The 20,090-nt window shown below is 43.8% G+C and overlaps 1 protein-coding gene across 1 annotated transcript in view; it reads right to left on the bottom strand.

Moving 5' to 3' along the window:
- ARPC2 (actin related protein 2/3 complex subunit 2) overlaps positions 1 to 19,762 on the bottom strand; it is a 37,479-nt gene extending 17,717 nt beyond the window's left edge. The window contains exons 1-5 of the mRNA XM_010360213.2: positions 19,627 to 19,762; positions 19,334 to 19,415; positions 10,930 to 10,964; positions 8,027 to 8,139; positions 2,197 to 2,242 (exon numbers count right to left, since the gene is read on the bottom strand). Of these exons, the coding sequence (XP_010358515.1) occupies positions 2,197 to 2,242; positions 8,027 to 8,139; positions 10,930 to 10,964; positions 19,334 to 19,407 (268 nt within the window). The 5' untranslated portion in view covers positions 19,408 to 19,415; positions 19,627 to 19,762. The remainder of the gene's footprint in view (positions 1 to 2,196; positions 2,243 to 8,026; positions 8,140 to 10,929; positions 10,965 to 19,333; positions 19,416 to 19,626) is intronic.
- Positions 19,763 to 20,090: the final 328 nt, after the last annotated feature.

A 20,090-nucleotide genomic window follows, 5' to 3' on the forward strand; every position in this document is an offset into this window, starting at 1 on the left:
CCATGTTGGTCAGGCTGGTCTCAAACTCCCGAAAGCAGGTGATCTGCCCGCCCCAGCCTCTGGTAGTGCTGGGATTACAGGCGTGAGCCACGGTGCCCGGCTGAGCTCTGTATTTTTTGTTGAACATGGGGTCTTTGGGAGGATGGGCTAAATCTTTGCAATAGATAATACTTAGCACATTTCTGGCACTCCAGTATTAAATAATTATCAATCATCATTCCATTTTGGGTACTTGAAAAGCAGATAAGCACACAGATAACAAGGTTAGATTAAAAAAGAAAATACTTAGAACTGAGGTTTGCTAGTTTTAGGAAGCCAAATAAAAGCAAATAAAACTATAGCTAAGGTAAAGTCTGTCTTTAATAAGGCTTCTAACATGATGAACAGAATATACTGAGGATGAAGAGAAGTGAAAGTCTAGTATGACTTGCTGAGTTTTCCAAACGTGCCTAGATAACCCATTAAAAAAGAGGAGGGGGGACTCTACTTTTTTTTTTTTTTTTTTGAGACTGAATCTTGCTCTGTTGCCTAGGCTGGAGGGCAGTGGCGCAATCTCGACTCATGGCAACCTCTGCCTCCTTGGTTCAAGCGATTCTCGTGCCTCAGCCACCCGAGTACCTGGGATTACAGGTGGCTGCCACCATGCCTGACTAATTTCTGTATTTTTTGTAGAGATAGGGGTCTCATTTTGTTGCCCAGGCTGGTCCTGAATGCCTGGGCTCAAGCAATTCACCCACCTTGGCCTCCGGAAGTGCTGGCATTACAGGTGTGAGCCACTGTACTTGGTTGAGACACTACTTTCACACACTTTTACATTTTACACTTGTATGAAGACAGGGTCTGCAATCTGGCAATGTCTATGATTTAGTGGGAGGTAGGAGGCGGCCCAGGGACAGAAACAAACTTTCCATGTCAGGATGTTGGCTGTGACAAGCATGCCCAAGACTTTGGACACGGTTTTTCTGTTCTAGATCTGTTTGTTTCTTTCTTTAATACCTTGATTCCGCCAAAAGCCTACAGTGTTATCTTGGCTTTTATTTCTGTGACACATTCATCCCGCCAATTTGGAGATTAAAAAAAAAAAAAAGGGTGCTGGGTATGGTGGCTCATGCCTGTAATCCCAACTCTCTGGGAGGCGGAGGCTGAGGTGGGTGGATTGCTTGAGGCTAGGAGTTTCAGACCTCCTTACTCTGTTTTGGCAGTCTGCGCAGCAGACAGTGAGACCCTGTTTCTACAAAATAATAAAAAAATTAGTTAGGTATGCTGGCATGTGCCTGTAGTTTCCAGCTATTGGAGAGGCTAAAGCAGGAGAATTGCTTGAGCACAAGATTTGGAGGAGGCTGCAGTGAGCTGTAACTGTACCACTGCATTCCAGCCTGGGCAACAGAATGAGACTGTCTGAAAAAATAGGTGAGGTGATGAAATAAGCTAGCACAAGTAACTGCTGTTAAAAGTGACAGAGAACTTCCTTCTTAGAAGACTTTTCTAATCAAGGTACCAGAGTTGTAATAGTTGAATAAAAAATATTATGTTCCAATGGTCTTACTACCTGGTTCTCACTTTGGGGTCCTGCTAAATGCCTCAGAATTTGAGACATGCCACTGATTCACAGGGTAAAAAGGCTGTTCAGTTTTTCCACTTTAAACCTCCTTTAAAGCAGTATAACATAGCTGTTCTATTCAAGGATGACACGGTACCTTTCAATTCCTCTGGCCATGAATGCTGAGACCACCTATTAGAAGACTGGATTAAGAAAGGGTCTGATTTTTATTACTTGAAATCACAACTAGTGTGGTGAATATTCCTCTTCCTTCTCCAAATATGTAGTGTGCAGAAAAAGGTTACTAAGGGCTGAGGGTGGGAATCAATGTTTGCTTATCCTTTTCAAAGGCATTTTAATCACCATGAACAAACAAATGTGGCCCTCTGGCTGCAAGATTAAGTAAGAGTCATGTGGCCCCATCAAGTAAATGTTAAAAATGCCATACATCAATTTTGTACCCCTACTGTGTTCCATACAGGACAAAGCAAAGCCCCTTAAAAGCTATTTTTATGGAGGGAGTTGAATTAGGAATGGGCTCATGAAGAAATATTTGTAATAATATTTAAATGAAATCCGTTGGGTAAAAAAAGCGTAATATAAAAAGGACACCTCTCTTCCCATGTCATTCCATAACTGCTCACACGACTACATACCTGATTCTGGATTTACCAAGAAACTCCCGTACACCCTCTTTAATAACTAGAAAATAAAAACAAAACAAAACCAAATACGTTAATCCAAAGGCCATGATAATTTCATTATTTTTAAAGTAATGTACTTGTCAAGCTCTTCCTAAGTTGGCATCCTTCCTAACTTTCATTTGGTGGATGGGCAAGTAGAGACAGGGGAAGTGGATTTAGTCACCAACATGTCACAGAACTGAGACGAGAATCTCTTTTTGCCCAGGCTGGAGTGCAATGGCGCGATCTCAGCTCACCATAATCTCTGCCTCCCAGGTTCAAGTGATTCTCCTGCCTCAACCTCCCAAGTAGCTGGGATTATAGGCATGCACCACCACGCCCGGCTAATTTTTTTTTTGTATTTTTAGTTGAGATGGGGTTTCTTCATGTTGGTCAGGCTGGTCTTGAACTCCTGACCTCAGATGATCCACCCACCTCATTCTCCCAAAGTGCTGGGATTACAGGCATGAGCCACTGCGCCCAGCTGAGAATCTTTAATCAAAGTTCATCCTTTACTTTTTTAGGACTTGACTCCACCCTTAATATGTTCTCTGTTCTCCTCCAGATCCTACATTGTTTGTACTTAATCATGTTTGGTTTTCAAGAGAGCAAAAGGAGGCCAAATGTCAAGTGAGGGAACAGATTGTTAGTTATCAACCTAAGCACAGGCTGAGCCACTAACCCAGGTGAATAAAGAGAAAAAACCAGGACTCTTGGGAACTGATCTGTTTGTCTGCTGATCTTGTATGCTTTAAAATTACTCAGTGCATAGACAGCTTTTAAGGCAAAGGACAGTGAATGAAATCTTAGCTAGTTATTAATACTGGTGTCCAGAAGGCTGTACACTTTACATGTCTTTTCCCCCAAACCAGAACCTACTGCTGGCTACTTTCCAGGTTTTTGAATCAAATGAAAACAACAATAAAAAACCCCAAAAAACCAAGAACCCCTTTTATACCTTCTGCTATGGTTTGAACGTCCTTTCGAAAACTCATGTTAAAATTATGTTTTTTTTTTTTTTTTTTTTGAGACAGAGTCTTACTCTGTTGTCCAGGCTGGAGTGCAGTGGTACAATCTCAGCTCGCTGCAATCTCCACCTCCTGGGTTCAAGTGATTCTCCTGCCTCAGCCTCCCAAGTAGCTGGGACTACAGGCGTGCACCACCGTGCCTGGCTAATTTTTCCCAGCCCGGCCAAAATTTATGATGATGATTCTTTTTTGGAAGCAGGGTCTCACTCTGCAGTCCAGGCTACAGTGCATTGATACAATAGCTCACTGCAGCCTTGAACTTCTGGGCTCAAGTGACCCTTCTACCTTGGACTCCCCAAGTATTGGGATTACAGGAGTGAACCACCATGCCTGGCCACATGTTGAAATTTAATTGACACTATGACGGTAATTAGGTGATTAGGCCATGAGAGCTCTGCCCTCATGAACGGATTAATGTTGTTACAGGGGAAGTTGGTTTGTTATCACAAGAAGGGTTGTTAAAAAAGTGAGTCTGGGCCGGGTGTGGTGGCTCACGCCTGTAATCCCAGCACTTTGGGAGGCTGAGGTGGGCGGATCACAAGGTCAGGAGATCGAGACCATCCTGGCTAACACAGTGAAACCCCGTGTCTACCAAAAATACAAAAACAAAAAAAATGAGCCGGGCATGGTGGCGGGTGCCTGTAGTCCCAGCTATTGAGGAGGCTGAGGTGGGAGAATGTGTGAACCTGGGAGGCGTGAACCCAGGAGGCGGAGCTTGCAATGAGGCAAGATAGCGCCACTGCACTCCAGCTTGGGTATGCTCCAGCCTGGGAGACAGAGCAAGACTCTGTCTCCAAAGGAAAAAAAAAAGTGAGTCTGGCCCTCCCTTGCCCTTCTGCCTTTGCTATAGGATGATGGGAAAGGGCACGAAGGCCCTTGCCAGATGCTGGTGCCATGCTCTTGGACTTCCCAGTCCGCAGAATGTGAGTCAAATAAACATATTTTCTTCATAAATTATTCAGTCTGTGGTATTGTTATAGCAACAAAAAACAGACTGAGACTCCCTATTTTTTTCTCTGTCACTGTGACTGCTGTACCTGGTGGAAACTGCTTCCAGAATGAGGTGGCTTAAGAAACAAACATTTTATTTTACTTCAATTTAGTTTAGTTTTTTTTTTTTTTTGAGACGGAGTCTTGCTCTGTCCCCTGGGCTGGAGTGCAGTGGCCAGATCTCAGCTCACTGCAAGCTCCGCCTCCGGGGTTTACACCATTCTCCTGCCTCAGCCTCCGGAGTAGCTGGGACTACAGGCGCCCATCACCTCGCCCGGCTAGTTTTTTGTATTTTTAGTAGAGATGGGGTTTCACCATGTTAGCCAGGATGGTCTCGATCTCCTGACCTCATGATCCGCCCGTCTCAGCCTCCCAAAGTGCTGGGATTACAGGCTTGAGCCACCGCGCCCTGCCAATTTAGGTTTTTTGAGACCGAGTCTCACTCTGTCGCCCAGGCGGAAGTGCAGTGGCGCAATCTCGGCTCACTGCAACCTCCACCTCCTGGGTTCAAGCAATTTTTTCTGCCTCAGTGTCCCTAGTAGCTGGGATTACAGGCATCCGCCACCACACTCAGCTAATTTTTATATTTTTTAGTAGAGATGGAGTTTCACCATGTAGCCCAGGCTGGTCTCAAACTCCTGACCTCAAGCAACCCACCTGTCTTGGCCTTCCAAAGTGCTGGGATTACAGGCATGAGCCACTGTGCCCCGCCTATTTATTTATTTATATACAAAGACAGGGTCGCACTATGTTGCCCAGGCTGGGCTTGAACTCTTGGCCTCAAGCGATGCTCCTGCCTCGGCCTCCAAAAGTGCTGAGATTACAGGCATGAGTCCCCGTGCCTGGCTGAACAATAATTTCTTAATATTCCACATATTTATTTAACCATTTTCCTATAGCTGGAAGAAACTTTCAATGGGCAAGATTACATTTTTTTATACAAGGGCAAAAGATAAATAATGCCACATGTAGTTCCTATTTGGTGAACACACAGCCACCGTGAGGTATCTCTTTTACAGAAGAGGAACTGAGAGGAGGGGCTCAAGGTCACGAGAGTTTGTTGGTGGCACAGAGAGACTTGACCTTCAGGTGTCTGATACACCACTTCTTTTAAAAAAGTAACATGCATATTCCAAGAATTTGAAACAGCATGCTACCTCTGAGCTACAATTCTGTGTTGCACATACTATTGGTATTTCGAGGAAGGGGAAATCAGACGTGGCAGGGATTTAGTTTAAATCCCTAAGCCCCTAAGATTTCGTTTAATTTCAAGCTTACTAAGTTAATATTCTGAGATCTAAGAGGTACTGAGAGCCAAACTCATATGACATTCAACTGCTTTGCTCCCTCCCCTCGGTAAAACCAGCCAACACTTCCTTGTTACTTCACTTGCACTTTTAACCACGATTCATTTTTCAGTTTGCACCCCCTCTCCCAAGATGACACCAGGAGATGGGTGGAGGCAACCTATCACTTATCACCATTACCTTCCCACTTCAGCAGCAGAGGCATTCTGCCTTTAAAAATGGCCTGTGACAAAGTAATAAGCTTCCTGTGGTTATCATGGGTTGGTCACTGTTTAACCAACCCAGGGAGCCATTTACTGTGCACTCTGCTCCAACACTATGAATGTTACTTACTCCACCCACTTGAGTGGGTGGGGTTGGTTCTTTGACCCTTGTGGTGGCTAGAAGAACAGCAATGTGTTCTGGAGCTCCATTGTAAGAAAAGCACAGAATGGAAAGGAGATATAAGAAATCTAGCTTAACTCTTTTTTTTCAGGATTATTATTATTACATTTAGATCTTTTCCCTTTTTTGAGATGGAATCTCACTATGTTGTCCAGGCTGGACTTGAGCTCCTGGGCTCCAGCGACCCTCTCCACTTGAACCCCCCAAGTAGCTTGGCACTACAGGTGCATGCCACTGTGCAGGCTCGCACCTAGTGAAGACTGTCTAGGGGAGAATGATTACACAATTTAAAAAACGTCTGTTCAAATACTGTGACACTTCTTTTCAGGTAGTTATAGCTAATTCAAAGCAGGGCTGCAGCTGGACATGGTGGCTCACATCTATAATCCCAGCACTTTGGGAGGCCCAGGAAGGATTGCTTGAGCCCAGGAGTTCGAGACTAGCCTGGGCAACATAGTGAAACCTCCTGTCTATAAAACAAAACAAAACAAAAAATAAGCCAGGTGTGGTGGCACGTGCCTGCAGTCCCAGCCACTCAGGAGGCTGAGGTGAGAGGACTGTTTGAGCCTGCGAAGTTGAGGGTGCAGTAGCTGTGATTGTGCCACTGCACTCCAGCCTAGGTGACAGAGCAAGACCTTGTCAAAAAAAAAAAAAAAAAAAAGGGCCGGGCACAGTGGCTCACACCTGCAATCTTAGCACTTTGGGAGGTCGAGGCAGGCAGAGCACCTGATGTCAGTAGTTCGAGAGCAGTCTGGCCAACGTGGTGAAATCCCATCTCTATGAAAAACACAAAAAATTAGCCAGGTGTAGTGGTGCTTGCCTGTAATTCCAGCTGCTCAAGAGGCTGAGGCAGATGAATGCTTGAATCCAGGAGGCAGAGGCTGCAGTGAGCCAAGACAGCACTACTGCAGTCCAGCCTGGGCAACAGAGGGAGACTCAATCTCAAAAAAAAATAAATAAAAAAAAATAAAAGGGCAGGGCTGCTTTAATAGCCATTTGTTTTCTTTCACTCTTTATCTGGTAAAGTGGTGTCAGCCACTATCTTTTACAAAACAATTCTTCATAAGCTTTATAAAAGCACTAGATCTTTCTGAGCTTTTCTTTTTCCAGTAAAGTAACCTGGATTCCAAATTCTCTAAATGTTTCTTCTTTCTTTGAACTTATGAGAAAATCAATTGCATTTGAATAACTAAGGGAAGTAACCGATGGATCTTGGTATTAAGTAAGACCAATTTCAGTTTTTATGCTAAAAAATTAAACAAGCTTTTGCCCATATTCCTTTACAAATCATCTTTTATTATATAAATTTTAAATAATTCAAAAGCTACTACTTTTCAGAAAGAAAACAGCTATGATTATATCTTCATTTAACAGATTAAGGAGAACCTAGTTTGTTAAAACTAAGAAATTTGAAAACTGATTCAGGAACTGAGTCATATTTCCTGCTTTGAGACCCAACCATAACGTGCACAAACTGGTGTAATAGCATTTTCTTTCTTCCATAAATGGCTCTCCCCAGAGCAAATACAGTTCAACAGGAACCAAACCTGCCACTTAACTATTTAAAGAAGCCAGTGAACAAGGCATGCCACCAAAGTTTCATAATGTCTGGACGTCCTTTCTTATTTCCCCTATGGCAGTTATAAAAAAGAGACATTTAAAGAGGATAGCTTTAAAGAGCTTTAATTAAAAATTTCAAAAGACAGCTATTTGTGCCTAAGCTTCCAGAATAAGAACCTGAGACAATAAAATTTAAACAAGCTAGAAGTTATCTATCTGCCTTGCTAATATTACAAAAATAGAACAGAACCTAATTCTTGCAACAGCTATTTTTGTCCTGATCAAGTATTCTTTGCTATGTTTTTGGAGAACTAAAGCTGTGTTCGTTTCCATTGTTTTAAAGCAAGCAAGCAAGAGTCAAAACCTTTTCTAGACACACACTTAATTCGTTACAGTAATCAAGTCAAGAGCCCCTAGTTAGGTGAGCAAGTAGTCATGCGGGGGTGATTTAGTGCCATGGATCTTCCATGAATGGCAAACTGCCAATAAAAGGTGAGGAAACAAAAGTCCTACAGAAAATGATGTGGACCTTACCTCATCAGCACCATGTGCCTGAAGTTCCTTGTAGAATTTCAAAGAAATACTGACCATCACTTTTGTTTTGTCTCCATTAGGATTTGAAATATGATAGAGGACCCCATCGAAATCTGTGAGGAAAGCAAATAAGATCGTATAACAATTTGGAAATGGGAAATAATCTCTCCAAGCGCCTACCTTGCTGTAGGCCACAAGGAAGACCCCTTACAAGGAGGCATGTAAGTAAAACGGAATTTATTTTAAATTCATGTGACAAATCAGCAGAAACACTGGGACAGAATTGCTGAGTACTCATCTCTTTGACCTTTCTTAAAATTACAAAGCTATTCTTTCTTTAATCACAGCTTGATGCTGAAATAATTGGATTTTACATGTATACAACCAGAACGAACAGTATAATGAACTCCCATCTCCACTATGAGGCTCCAACTTTTTTTTTTTGAGACAGAGTCTTACTCTGTCACCCAGGCTGGAGTGCAATGGCATGATCTCAGCTCACTGCAACCTCCGCCTCCCGGGTTCAAGAGATTCTCCTGCCTCAGCCTCCCGAGTAGCTGGGACTACAGACATGTGCTACCACACCCGGCTAATTTTTGTATTTTTAGTACAGACAGGGTTTCACTATGTTGGCCAGGCTGGTCTCGAACTCCTGACCTCATGATCCGCCCACCTCAGCCTCCCAAAGTGGTGGGATTACAGGCGTGAACCACCTCGCCCAGCCTCAACAATTATTAACACATGGGCAATTACTGTTTCATTTAGACATCCTCCTTCCCATTGATTTATTTTGAAGCAAATCCCAGACACGACACATAATTTCATCTATAAATACTTCAGAATGTATCTTTGGAAGATGCAGAAGACTATTTGTTAAAAAACATAACCATGATACGAGTGTCATGCCTAAATTTTTAAAAACAATTTCTTAATATCAAATATTCAGTCAAGGCCAGGCACGGTGGCTCAAGCCTGTTAACCCAGCACTTTGGGAGGCTGAGGTGGGTGGAACACTTGAGGTCAGGAGTTCAAAACCATCCTGGCCAACATGGTGGAACTGTCTCTACTAAAAATACAAAAAATTAGCTTGGTGTAGTGGCACACGCCTGTAATCCCAGCTACTTGGGAGGCTGAGACAGCAGAATCACTTGAACCCGGGGGTAGAGGTTGTAGTGAGCTGAGATTATGCCATTGCACTCAAGTCTGGGGGACAGAGCAAGATGCAGTGTGGAAAAAAAAAAAAAAAATTAGCCGGTTGTGGTGGTAGGAATCTGTAGTCCCAGCCACTTGAGAGGCAGAGGCAGGAGAATCAATTGAACTTCGGAGGTGGAGGCTGCAGTGAGCAGATTATGAGCGCCACTGCACTTCAGCCTGGGTGACAGAGTGAGACTCATTCTCAAAAAAACAAAACCAAAACCAAAACAAATATTCAGTCAAGTATTTAAATATTCTCTATTGTCTCAAAAAAGTTTAAGCATTGTTGTCTTATTTGAATTCAAATGCAAGCAATATCCACACATTGTATTTGGTTATCTTTTGAGCTGCTTCTAATCTATAGGACTCCCCTCTTTTTCGGTTTTATCTTTCTGCAGTACACAGGAGTGACTCAGCCTATGTAATTCCTGAAACTAGGAATAGGTTCCTGCAACTAGAATTAGGTGCTGAGTGCCATCACTTTAGAGAGCTATCGTAAGAATCACGAAAGGGTATCTGGCAATGCTAGTTAGGAGGGTAAAGGGATGGTGCCTGGCCTCCAAGTAACAGCACTTCAGAGCTGCAAAAGTCTTCCAAGATCATCTTGTCAAGGACTCTCATTTTAGAACGGGTGGTTATATTCCTCTGAGTTCATTCACCTAACAAGTAAATAGTACCAACACCTAACCCTTTATAGGGAACAGAAAGCAGCAACATCTCTCTCTGACTTGATGAACACATCTCTAGCTGTTCACGTTTCCCTATCACTCTAGTGCTAGGCAGACTAAGACTGACGGCTACTTGGATAATGTAATATTTCCAAATTAAAAAATAAATTAAAAAAACCTTAGTTTGTACCACAAAATTAAATCCAAACTTCTAACAAATCCAAACTTCTAACTTATCAGCAGGTAACTTTATATTGTTAGTCATCAATGGATTAAATACATGAAACGGTCATCTATTATAAAGAGCTCAAAAAGTCCTGATGAGGGACAGTATCCAAAATGTCAAAGCTTTTTTTCTTGAGATGGAGTCTCGCTCTGTCGCCCAGGGTAGAGTGCAGTGGTGCGATGTCTGCTCACAGCAAGCTTCGCCTCCTGGGTTCATACCATTCTCCTGCCTTAGCCTCCGAGTAGCTGGGACTACAGGCACCCGCCACCATGCCCAGCTAATTTTTTTTTTCTGTTTTTAGCAGAGACAGGGTTTCATCGTGTTAGCCAGGATGGTCTCGATCTCCTGACCTCATGATCCGCCTGCCTCGGCCTCCCAAAGTGCTGGGATTACACGCATGAGCCACAATGCGCCCAATCCATGTCACGGCTTATTTTAGGTACAATTTTCTTTTCTTGTCTTTTTTTTTTTTTTTTTTTGACAGAGTCTCACTCTATCGCCCAGGCTGGAGTGCAGTGGTGCGATCTCAGCTCACTGCAACCCCTGCCTCCCAGGTTCAAGTGATTATCCTGCCTCAACCTTCCGAGCAGCTGGGATTACAGGGGCCCACCACCATGCCCAGCTAATTTTTTCATTTTTAGTAGAGGGGGTTTCACCATGTTTGCCAGGCTGTTCTTGAACTCTTGACCTCAGGTGATCCACCTGCCTTGGCCTCCCAAAGTGCTGGGATTACAGGCATGAGCCACTGCAACCAGCCTATTTCCTATTTTTCATATTGTACCTTCTCTTCAGAGGGCTGAGATAAAGATGCTTACCTGCAAATGTTACTTCTACTGCTTCCGGTTTGTTTCTGTAAACAACAAAAAAAGGCCCCCAGTTAAGATGACTGTATTGCTGCTTACCTTCAAGGGGACTGGAAAGGCACCTGAGCTTCATTTAAGATCAGACCATTCTGTATAAGTTTTAGGTTACTGCCAATCAAAGTACACAATTCATTTTCTCATGGACCTGAACTTTTGGACTTGCTTTAAGTAGAAGACAAAAAAGGAAGGTCAGCTATAGCTTTTGTTTCTCACCTGCTGTTGAATCTCCTGCCTTGGTTGGTGTTCACTTTCAATTCTGAATTTCCTAAGAGCACGCTATATACCTGTTTGTATATGTGCACCACAAAATGCCATCTTTTGGTCAATGCCTTCCCCACAGGACAGTGGTATTAGGAGTAATAAGTTCAGCAGGAAAATGGCTAAGTGTAATGTAGAATGGTTTTAATATGCTTAAAGTGAAGGATGATTTCGGGCCATAAACAAAACGGCAAGTTCTATTCCACTTCAAAATCCGCCTGTAAGCGTATCTACTCATCTTTCTTTCTTCCTTTACATCACCAAAGTGCTTACCACTCACCTTCACGAAACCCTCTTTAGTTCTACCCTAGTTTTGTCTTGCCTTTTAAATTCCAGCTCTGAACTTAAAATAGACAGTGTAACACAAAATAGCACTATGAAGTCACTAAGGAGAATAGTCAGGACATCTGCTTTACAACTTCGGCTTTCTCATCACACTCATGTTTTGGGACAAATACCCTTATACCTTTGCATTCTGCCCTATCATCTATAAAATGGGGGAATACAAATGATCCTATCTACCTCATGAAACTACTACATATAACACAAGAACAGACCTAAAGTCCAAAGTAGGAAGCAAATGAAGACTATTGCCTTATCAGCTAGCTACCTGTAACTCAATGATTCCACTTTGTTTTAGGGGCTAGCAAACAAGATGGACACATTTTCACATTTATTTTTGTCTAACTTGCTCAAGACCTCTTAATCAAGTACGTATCTTTTCCGTGATCTCTGCTCCATCACCTGTGAAAGAAACCAAGACTAAGTTGATCTGCAGGGCTGCTGGAAATAATGGAATATATAACATGGTTTATGAGTGTTAAAAAGTTGATATAGAAGACAGACAATACCTTTCAAGGAAACTGGCTTCTATGAAGCATGCTAGCCCTGCTGAAAATCAACCTATATGAATCATACAAAGCTTCACCCAGCCTCTTCAAAGCCCTCTATATGTGACTTAGGAAAAGCATGTTGGGTATCTCTAAGAATTGAAGAATCAAGTGGGTTTATGGATAAGCAGTGAGTTCAGAACAGAAGGAAAAACTATATGAAAATTTAAATTGCTTCTGAGCCTTCATTTTGAAACTGTAGCCAGAAAACAAAGGCAATGAGTCCAATACCATTCCTCACCTTTAGAAAACAAGAGCAAAGAACAAAAATATGGAAATGTTAATCATGGCCCAACTGAATCAAGTATTAAAAGGACGACCAATGGGAGGAAGCATACTTTCCTGGGGAAGGCTGGCTGTGCTGAAGAGTCAGGGAGTTTACAAAAGCCCATTATTCCATCACTTAGTAGGTTTTTTTTAACCTTTAGGTTTTAATTCAGCCAAAGATGGGCTGAGTTCCTCACTCTCCTACTTTATCAAAAGACCTGAGAAAAATAAACTATAAATAAATAACCTTTGGGTTCCAAGTCATAAATACTTTGAGTCCGTAATTTCAAATTTCTCTAGGCATAAAGTACCCTGAGCACAGATCCCTGGGGGAAAAGTTGCTATGATCGATCTTAAGTGGTTTGCTGTCTGACTTAGCAATACTTGTCAAATCACTGCCATTAATATTTTAGTTTACTATTTATGGCTAGAAGAGAGAGAAAGGCTGCTGAGGAGAGCATTAGGCCAAAGGAGACTTCATGAGAAGTCTTCTGGGAATTAGAGGTCCGAGAACTCAGTGCCTTAACGAGGAGTTCGCTGAGTGTGAAGTATACCATCACAAGATGGCTTCTCAATTCCAAGACCTTGCGCTTGTTATTTTACTTCCACGGTTTAAAATTACAAAGGAGCAGGAGTGAGACCGGCCCTGGGAAAGTGTTCCACTAAACAGGGGCCCCAAATTAATAGTTACATTATTTACTGTTCTACCAGCTGCTAAAATTTCAGATACTGGGGGTGAGAAAAAGCAAGTTATTTAGAATTCAGAAATTATTGGCTATGTGACCATAGGCAATGCTCCTCAAATGTCACCGGGCCTCAGGTTCCTCTTCTACAAAATGGGGACAAAACACCTACCCCCCAGGTTGGTGTGAAGGCTGAGACGATATATGTACAGTAGTACAGCAGTCTCCCCTTATCTGTGGGGAATATGTTCCAAGACACCCAGTGGATAAATAAAACTGTGGATAGCACTGAACTCTAGCAAAGAAACACCAAGGTCACTTTTTTTACTTAAAGAAATCACTTTATGGGTTCTCTTTGGCATATTCAAATTGCCAGCATCATTACTCCTGTACTTTGGAGCCATTATTAAGTAAAATAAGGGTAACTTGAACACAAGCACTACAATGCTGTGACAGTCATTCTGATAACCTAGACAGCTATTAAGTGACTAATAGAGGGTAGTGTACACACTGTAGATATGCTAGAAAAAAAGATGATTCACGTCCCCGGTGGGACAGTGCAAGATTTCATTATGCTACTCAGAATGGTGCACAATTTAAAATTTATGGATTGTTTATTTCTGGGATTTTTCCATTTAATATTTTCAGACCATGGTTCACTGAAGGTAACTGAAACTGCAGAAAGCAAAACCACAGATAAGGGTGGACTACTGTACAGCAAAGTTTCTCAAACAGTGTCTCGTAAGTTACCGATATGCTGAGATAATGATGCCTATATCCCTTAGGGCAGGCAGCAGGTGGCAGGATCTCTGAGAGGCTAGACCATTTACCCAAACGTGCCATACAAATACAATCATGTTCTGTGTGTGCCATATGATAAACAAGGTCAAGAATCACAGTGAAGGATGCCTGCATGGTGCTTACTTAATATGTAGTAGTTACTTACTCAATGTCTACCCCCACCCCCTATCCTTAAGAGCCCTAGTTTTCTCAATTGTAAATGAGATCCACTATGTGTCACACAGGGGCACTTTGAAATGAAATGAAGCCATGTTAAGGGAGATAGCACAGTGCCTCGTTCACAGAAGGTAATCAATAAATTAGTTCTTCTCCTAGGTGGAGTCAGAGATCAGACTCTGAAGCTGTGGTAGGGAGAGGTTTTAGGATTGCAGTAATTCCCTGAATCAGGAATTGGTTAGCAGTACAAGGAGAAATAGAACTGCTATAAGTGTCAGACTGCTGTAATGTCTGGAATCCTAGAACAAGCTGGCTGGATACGTCCTCAGTTACTGACTGGACAACCCAAGACACTAAAACATAATCAATTCATTCAGATAGGTTTTAAGAGCTATTCTCAAAATCCTTTGGAAAAAATTTTCTTCTATCTTTTCTCTAAGGAAGTTTCTAGAATGTCAATAATTAATCCAGAAAGGGCTCCTGGCAACTGCATTATCTCATCTTCTTTTCTCATTAACAACTTTGGGCTTTTTACTCCTGAATGCACCCTAGGATACAGTTCCCCATTTTTTTTCTTTTTGAGATGGGGTCTTGCTCTGTCACCCAGGCTGGAGTGCAGTGGTGCCATCTTGGCTCACTGCAACCTCCGCCTCCTGGGTTCAACTGATTCTCCAGCCTCAGCTTCCCAAGTAGCTTGGATTACAGGCATGTGCCACTACACCTGGCTAATTTTTGTATTTTTAGTAGAGGTGGGGTTTCGCCACGTTGGCCGGGCTGGTCTCAAACTCCTGACTTCAAGTGATCCGCCCTCCTTGGCCTCCCAAAGTGCTGGGATTACAGGTGTGAGCTAGGGTGCCTGGCTCCAATTTCCCATCTGGGCATTTATGTCTCTCTCCTACTTATCCCTTCTTATGTCCTGAATTAGAGGAATTATTGAATTCTGCTCGCTATAAAGGTTTCTGAGCATTCTACTTTAAATCTTCTATAAGGCTCCCATCATTCTTTTTGAGCAAAGCCTACAAAAATAGATCATATTAGGTAAGAGGAGGTCCTATTCTCTGCTAAGCCATATCTCAAAATATGGAGAACAAAGAGACCTAAAAGCTGATTTACTCAATGTCAGAAAAATGCCAGCTCCTAAAGAAACAAGAAATCATTCTATCTGGCTTCATTCATTTCTTCAACAAACCAATTTACTGAGCTGACTATATATATAATGAGGATGCTGGGGAACCAAAGACGATTAAAGCGATACACCCAGCCCTTAAGGAGTTATCAGTTTGGTCCAGCACAGCTCTGGGACTTCATGACCAAAGTGGTCCCAAGTAGGCCACAGGACAGGCGGCAGTGTGTAATTAACTACAGTGACCTGTAGAAAGACCAACCAGGTCTTCTTATCGAGTTGGACACAACATTCCATTTCTTCTAAATGCTTAAACAATGTCCTAATTCCAAATCACTCCAAACCAGCCTGTCTCTCTGAGGACATATGCAATATATTTGGGAATGAGAACAGAGTATCAGCAAGATTTAATTTATTCCTTTTTCAAATTTCTCTTCCCACCATCCTCACCCACCCCAACTGGCACTGCTTGCTTACTGAGTTTCACTTCCCCTCACGGAACCACAGCTCCCCACAATATGTACTGGCTGTGGCAAGGAGCCAGCACACACTTATATCCAATAGCAATTTGCATCTGATAGAATTTCCTCAATTTTGGATTCCAGACTCCAGATAAGTTGACAGGCTTAGCTTCTCAGTATGAAACGGTTCTTGGTATGTACACTAATGAAAGAATTAAATTAATTTGCCTGATTACTTTTGCTTTGAGGGTCTGGGTAAGAATTCCCAAATGAAAAGGCAATGCTGTTAAGACCTGTGCATGAGGTTATTTGCAGTGTTGGGCATAGCTTTTAAGTCAGTCACATTCTCTTAGTTTGCAGGCTGCTGGGAAGACAATTTACCAATAATTATTATTTTGTGACAACATACGGGTTGTTTCAATAAAGCCACTTTCCAGAAGTGTGGTAGGAAAAAATTAAAAAGCAATCTGTTTGGAATGATCCTTAGGCTTTGCTGAACTGCCTCCAAATTAAAAGGTTATCATGACCAAATGTACTCTTAAAACAGTTTAGATGATAGCACTGCTTTACCCAGAAGAAAGGTGATACTTTTAGTAGGAGGCCACTGGTGAGACGATCCAGCAGGATGATCTGAGAGGAATCATTAAAACAAAACAAAACAAAAAACTTCAAAAGAAAAATTAATGCAACTATATTCTGAAGTATATGCCACAGAACTATTTTTAAGACCATCTCAAGCTTTCATTTTCAGAAGCTGGAACAGTGCTAATAGAACTTTCTGCAATAATGGAAATGTTCCATGTCTGTGCTAAATACAACAGCTACTAGCCACATGTGGCAAATGAACACTAAAAATGTGGCTAGTGTGACTGAGGAACTCAATTTTACTTCATCTTAATTTTTATTTAAATTTCGCTGGCCACTTGTATGGCTATCTTATTGGACATCACAGAGATGGAAGACGCACTCTGGAAAAGGCTGCTCTGAACTGTAATTTCCCCAACTGGTTTATTCTGAGAAGTGGAAAAAGTAGGGTGGAGCTGACCTCTCCTAGCAGGTTCTCACACCAGCAAAGTCTTTCAAATCTCCGGGGTTTATCCTCCAAATTACTCCCATTCTTTAATGTCTTTCTCTGATCTCCACCCCAACACCTTTCACCCTTTAGCACCTCCCTAACTTGGCTAATAGGCTCTCAGAAAGGTCCCTTTTTTTCTGTTGCTGCCTGGGCTGAGCACTGGTAGAATCTCATACATGTTTATGATAATCACACTGGGCAAACTTTGCTGGAAGTTCTGGAATAAGCCTGCACCTTGCTTTACCTTACTGGGATGCCTGGTAATTTCCACTTGCTTCATTCGGGCTTCTGCTGGGTGATATATCTGTAATCCCAGGAGAGTCCTGCCTACTAGGCAGGATATTGTGGTCTTTTAAAAGACTTTCAAAGTTTCAAATTCTCAGCAGAATGTTCTCAGCCGCCTTATTGAAAACCAAATCTCAAAGAGGGAGCTGGGCCAGAATGAAAGCCTGAATTTATACACACACACCCGCACATGTGCACAAGCACACACAGCAGTGCACCCCCATACAAGTTCCCTACAATGCAAATCTTTGTAAAAAATGTCCTGAGCACAGGCGCGGTGCTGTAATGCCAGCACTTCGGGAGGCGGAGGTGGGCGGGCCACCTGAGGCCAGGAGTTTGAGACCAGCCTGGCTAACATGATGAAACCCCATTTCTACTAAAAATACAAAAATTAGCAGGCTGTGGTGGCACGTGCTTGTAATCCCAGCTACTTGGGAGGCTGAGACATAAGAATCACTTGAGCCTGGGAGGGCGAGGTTGCAGTGAGCAGAGATCGCGCCACTGCATTCCAGCCAGTGAGTCTGTCTGGGGGAAAAAAAAAATGTCCTAGAAGTTCTAACGTTTGTCTTCCAGACTTGAGGGCCTATTTAATCCCTCCGAAATGGTTAGCTTCTTTTTTTAAGAATAATTTTTTAAAAGAAAAAGAACTGAAGTTCCATATAATGGGCCATATTTTGGAATCACAAGTCATTAATACACAAATAGACGAGAATGTACTCCTATGTTAAAAGACATGCCTCTTCTTGCAAATACACAGCCATTTATCTTGTAGATCAGCTTATAACCGCCCAGGTCTCATTCTTTGCTAGTCTGGACCTGAGAATGCATTAAGATCAGTTATGAAAATGCAGAAGTTAATTCAACTTCCTCCTATGTGCTACACTGCTTAGAAAAAAGTATACAGCAATCACCCAAAATAAGACTCTGGGCTGATTCATCTGAATATTTAAAATGCAAAGAAACTGGTAAGAGAGGCTAAGACAAGAAAGAAGCAAGTCAGCCTAAAATATAAGCAACTGCAGCCCCTGGCAGGAAACAGTACTGCTCACTACACATATTACTTCAAGGAAAGTAGTGCTTTGTTTTACAGATAAAATCTGTTGCCTTATAAAGGAGACAGGACATACTACATATTCAATTTAAATGGTAGTTAATACTTTTTAATGCCTCCAAGCCACAAGTACATTATGACCACTTAAAAACTCCCCCCTACCCATCTTCTCCCATCTGTGGATCTCCAAGTACTTTCCTATTACTAGCTCCCAGTTCACCAGAAACAGTCTGCTCTTATTTCCTCAACTGTGAAACCCAGATGTGAAGCCCCATGCTCACAGATAGGGAAATGAGGCAAAGGGATTGGCTACAGGCCAGCAAAAATTAGAACCCAAAACCCTTAGCTCATGTTTTAAATATTATATTAGAAAAGCAAAGCAGCTTTGGAGGAGGTTGTCTTCTACTGATTCTTGTGTTTGGCAGAGAAGGCTGCCTTGGAAATATGCCCTAAGCCAATCTTTTAAAAAGTCCAACTGTAAAGAGAGGTTATCTAAGAACTTTATAGATTCTGGAGGCTTTGAAGTGTGTAACTGGGCCAAGGCTACCACAGAAGAAATCACAGACCAAGGGTCTTGATGTAAGAATTTACAAGATAACCAGATAAAGGTTAGAGGGCGAGGAGAGAGCATTAGAACCTCAAAGGAGAGATAAGGAAGGGGTGTGCAGCAAGGGACAATTAGCTTTGCTTGAAAAATATGTAACAAAATGGCCCAGTATCTCTCACAGAAGGGTTCGGGGAAGGGAAACCAGAGATCGCGTTTTTCCGGCTCTAAGACTGGGTCGGCTTTCAGTCATCTCTTCTGCCCCTTTTAGAGGAGACGGCAGTGGGGAACGAGAATACTGGTGGCGATGTGGGCCTGCATCTCCTTTCCTCCTCCAGTCCTGGGAATTCCTGAAAACTCCTTCCAACCCAATTCCAAACAAGCTCTCTCTGGGTTCAGAACAATGCCAGGGAATTTCACGCAGTGAAGGGGTCGCCTTCTCGCCCCAGCGGGCAGGGGGCTCCTCCAGCGCGAGTTCCGGCCCCAGCGTCCCCCACGTCCCACAGGTCTCCTGCCCTTAGGCACGCACAGCCGTCACCACTCGCTGCTTCCGCATCCCTCCTCTGAGCCTCTCCCCACGCATCTCTGCCCCTCGCCCGGCCGCGCCCAATCGCCTCCCACGTCTACCCCGCTGGGGCAGCCCCTACACCCTGCCACGCACCCCATTTCTCTCCTCCAGGTCTGGGGGACTGGACGACACTGGGGATTAGCCGGGGTCAACTCTGCCTCCCCCGCCACCCCCGGCCCCGGGCGCGCGCTCACCCGGCGGCCGCGTTCTCGAACTTGAGCGCGAGCGTCTCCTCGATGATGCGGTTGTTCACCTCCAGCAGGATCATGGCGGCGGCTGCCCCGAGCAGGGGAAGGAGAAACAAGGGCCGGTGAGGGTGGGTAAGGGAGGGAAGGACGGAGGAAGCGGCCCTGCTGCCCCCTGAGGGGACCTGGGTGGGGTAGGAGGTTAGGGGAGAAGGGGAGAGGGGCCGGGATGGAGGGAAGGGTAAGACGCACGCGCTGGCCCACGCACGCAGACTGTGGAGACACCCACCCACCCAACCGACCTGGCCCCCAAAGCCTGAACCCGCCTGCCGAGCCGCCGCCGCCGCCGCCACTGCCGCTTCACCGACAAGCCCAGTCCCCGCCCAGCCCCCGGCTCTGGCCGGCCACTTCCGCTCTCACACCCACTTCCGCTCGCCGCCTGGACGCGCGGCCCCGCGGCGCCATTTCCGCTTCAACCGCTCGTGAACGCGAGCGCAGGCGCGCCGGAGGAAACGGAGACTGCGCTTGCGTATGTGTGATGCCGCCACCCCACTCTATTTTCTCACAGACCGCCTTACGTCTACAGCCTACCAGTGCGTCCCCCGCGGAGCTGTCATTCCCCGAGGCTTGCCTAACTGTCCAGCTTATCACTCCCGCTTGTCCCAGAGATCCAACTCCGTTCTTCCGGTCTTGTCATTTCAGAGACCTCGCAAGAAGCTCGCCCTTGTAGTCTCCCAGCGGGCTTCTTTGCTCCCAGCGGGCTTCT

This window comes from Rhinopithecus roxellana, chromosome 14, assembly GCF_007565055.1.
Source record: "Rhinopithecus roxellana isolate Shanxi Qingling chromosome 14, ASM756505v1, whole genome shotgun sequence".
NCBI lineage: Eukaryota > Metazoa > Chordata > Mammalia > Primates > Cercopithecidae > Rhinopithecus > Rhinopithecus roxellana.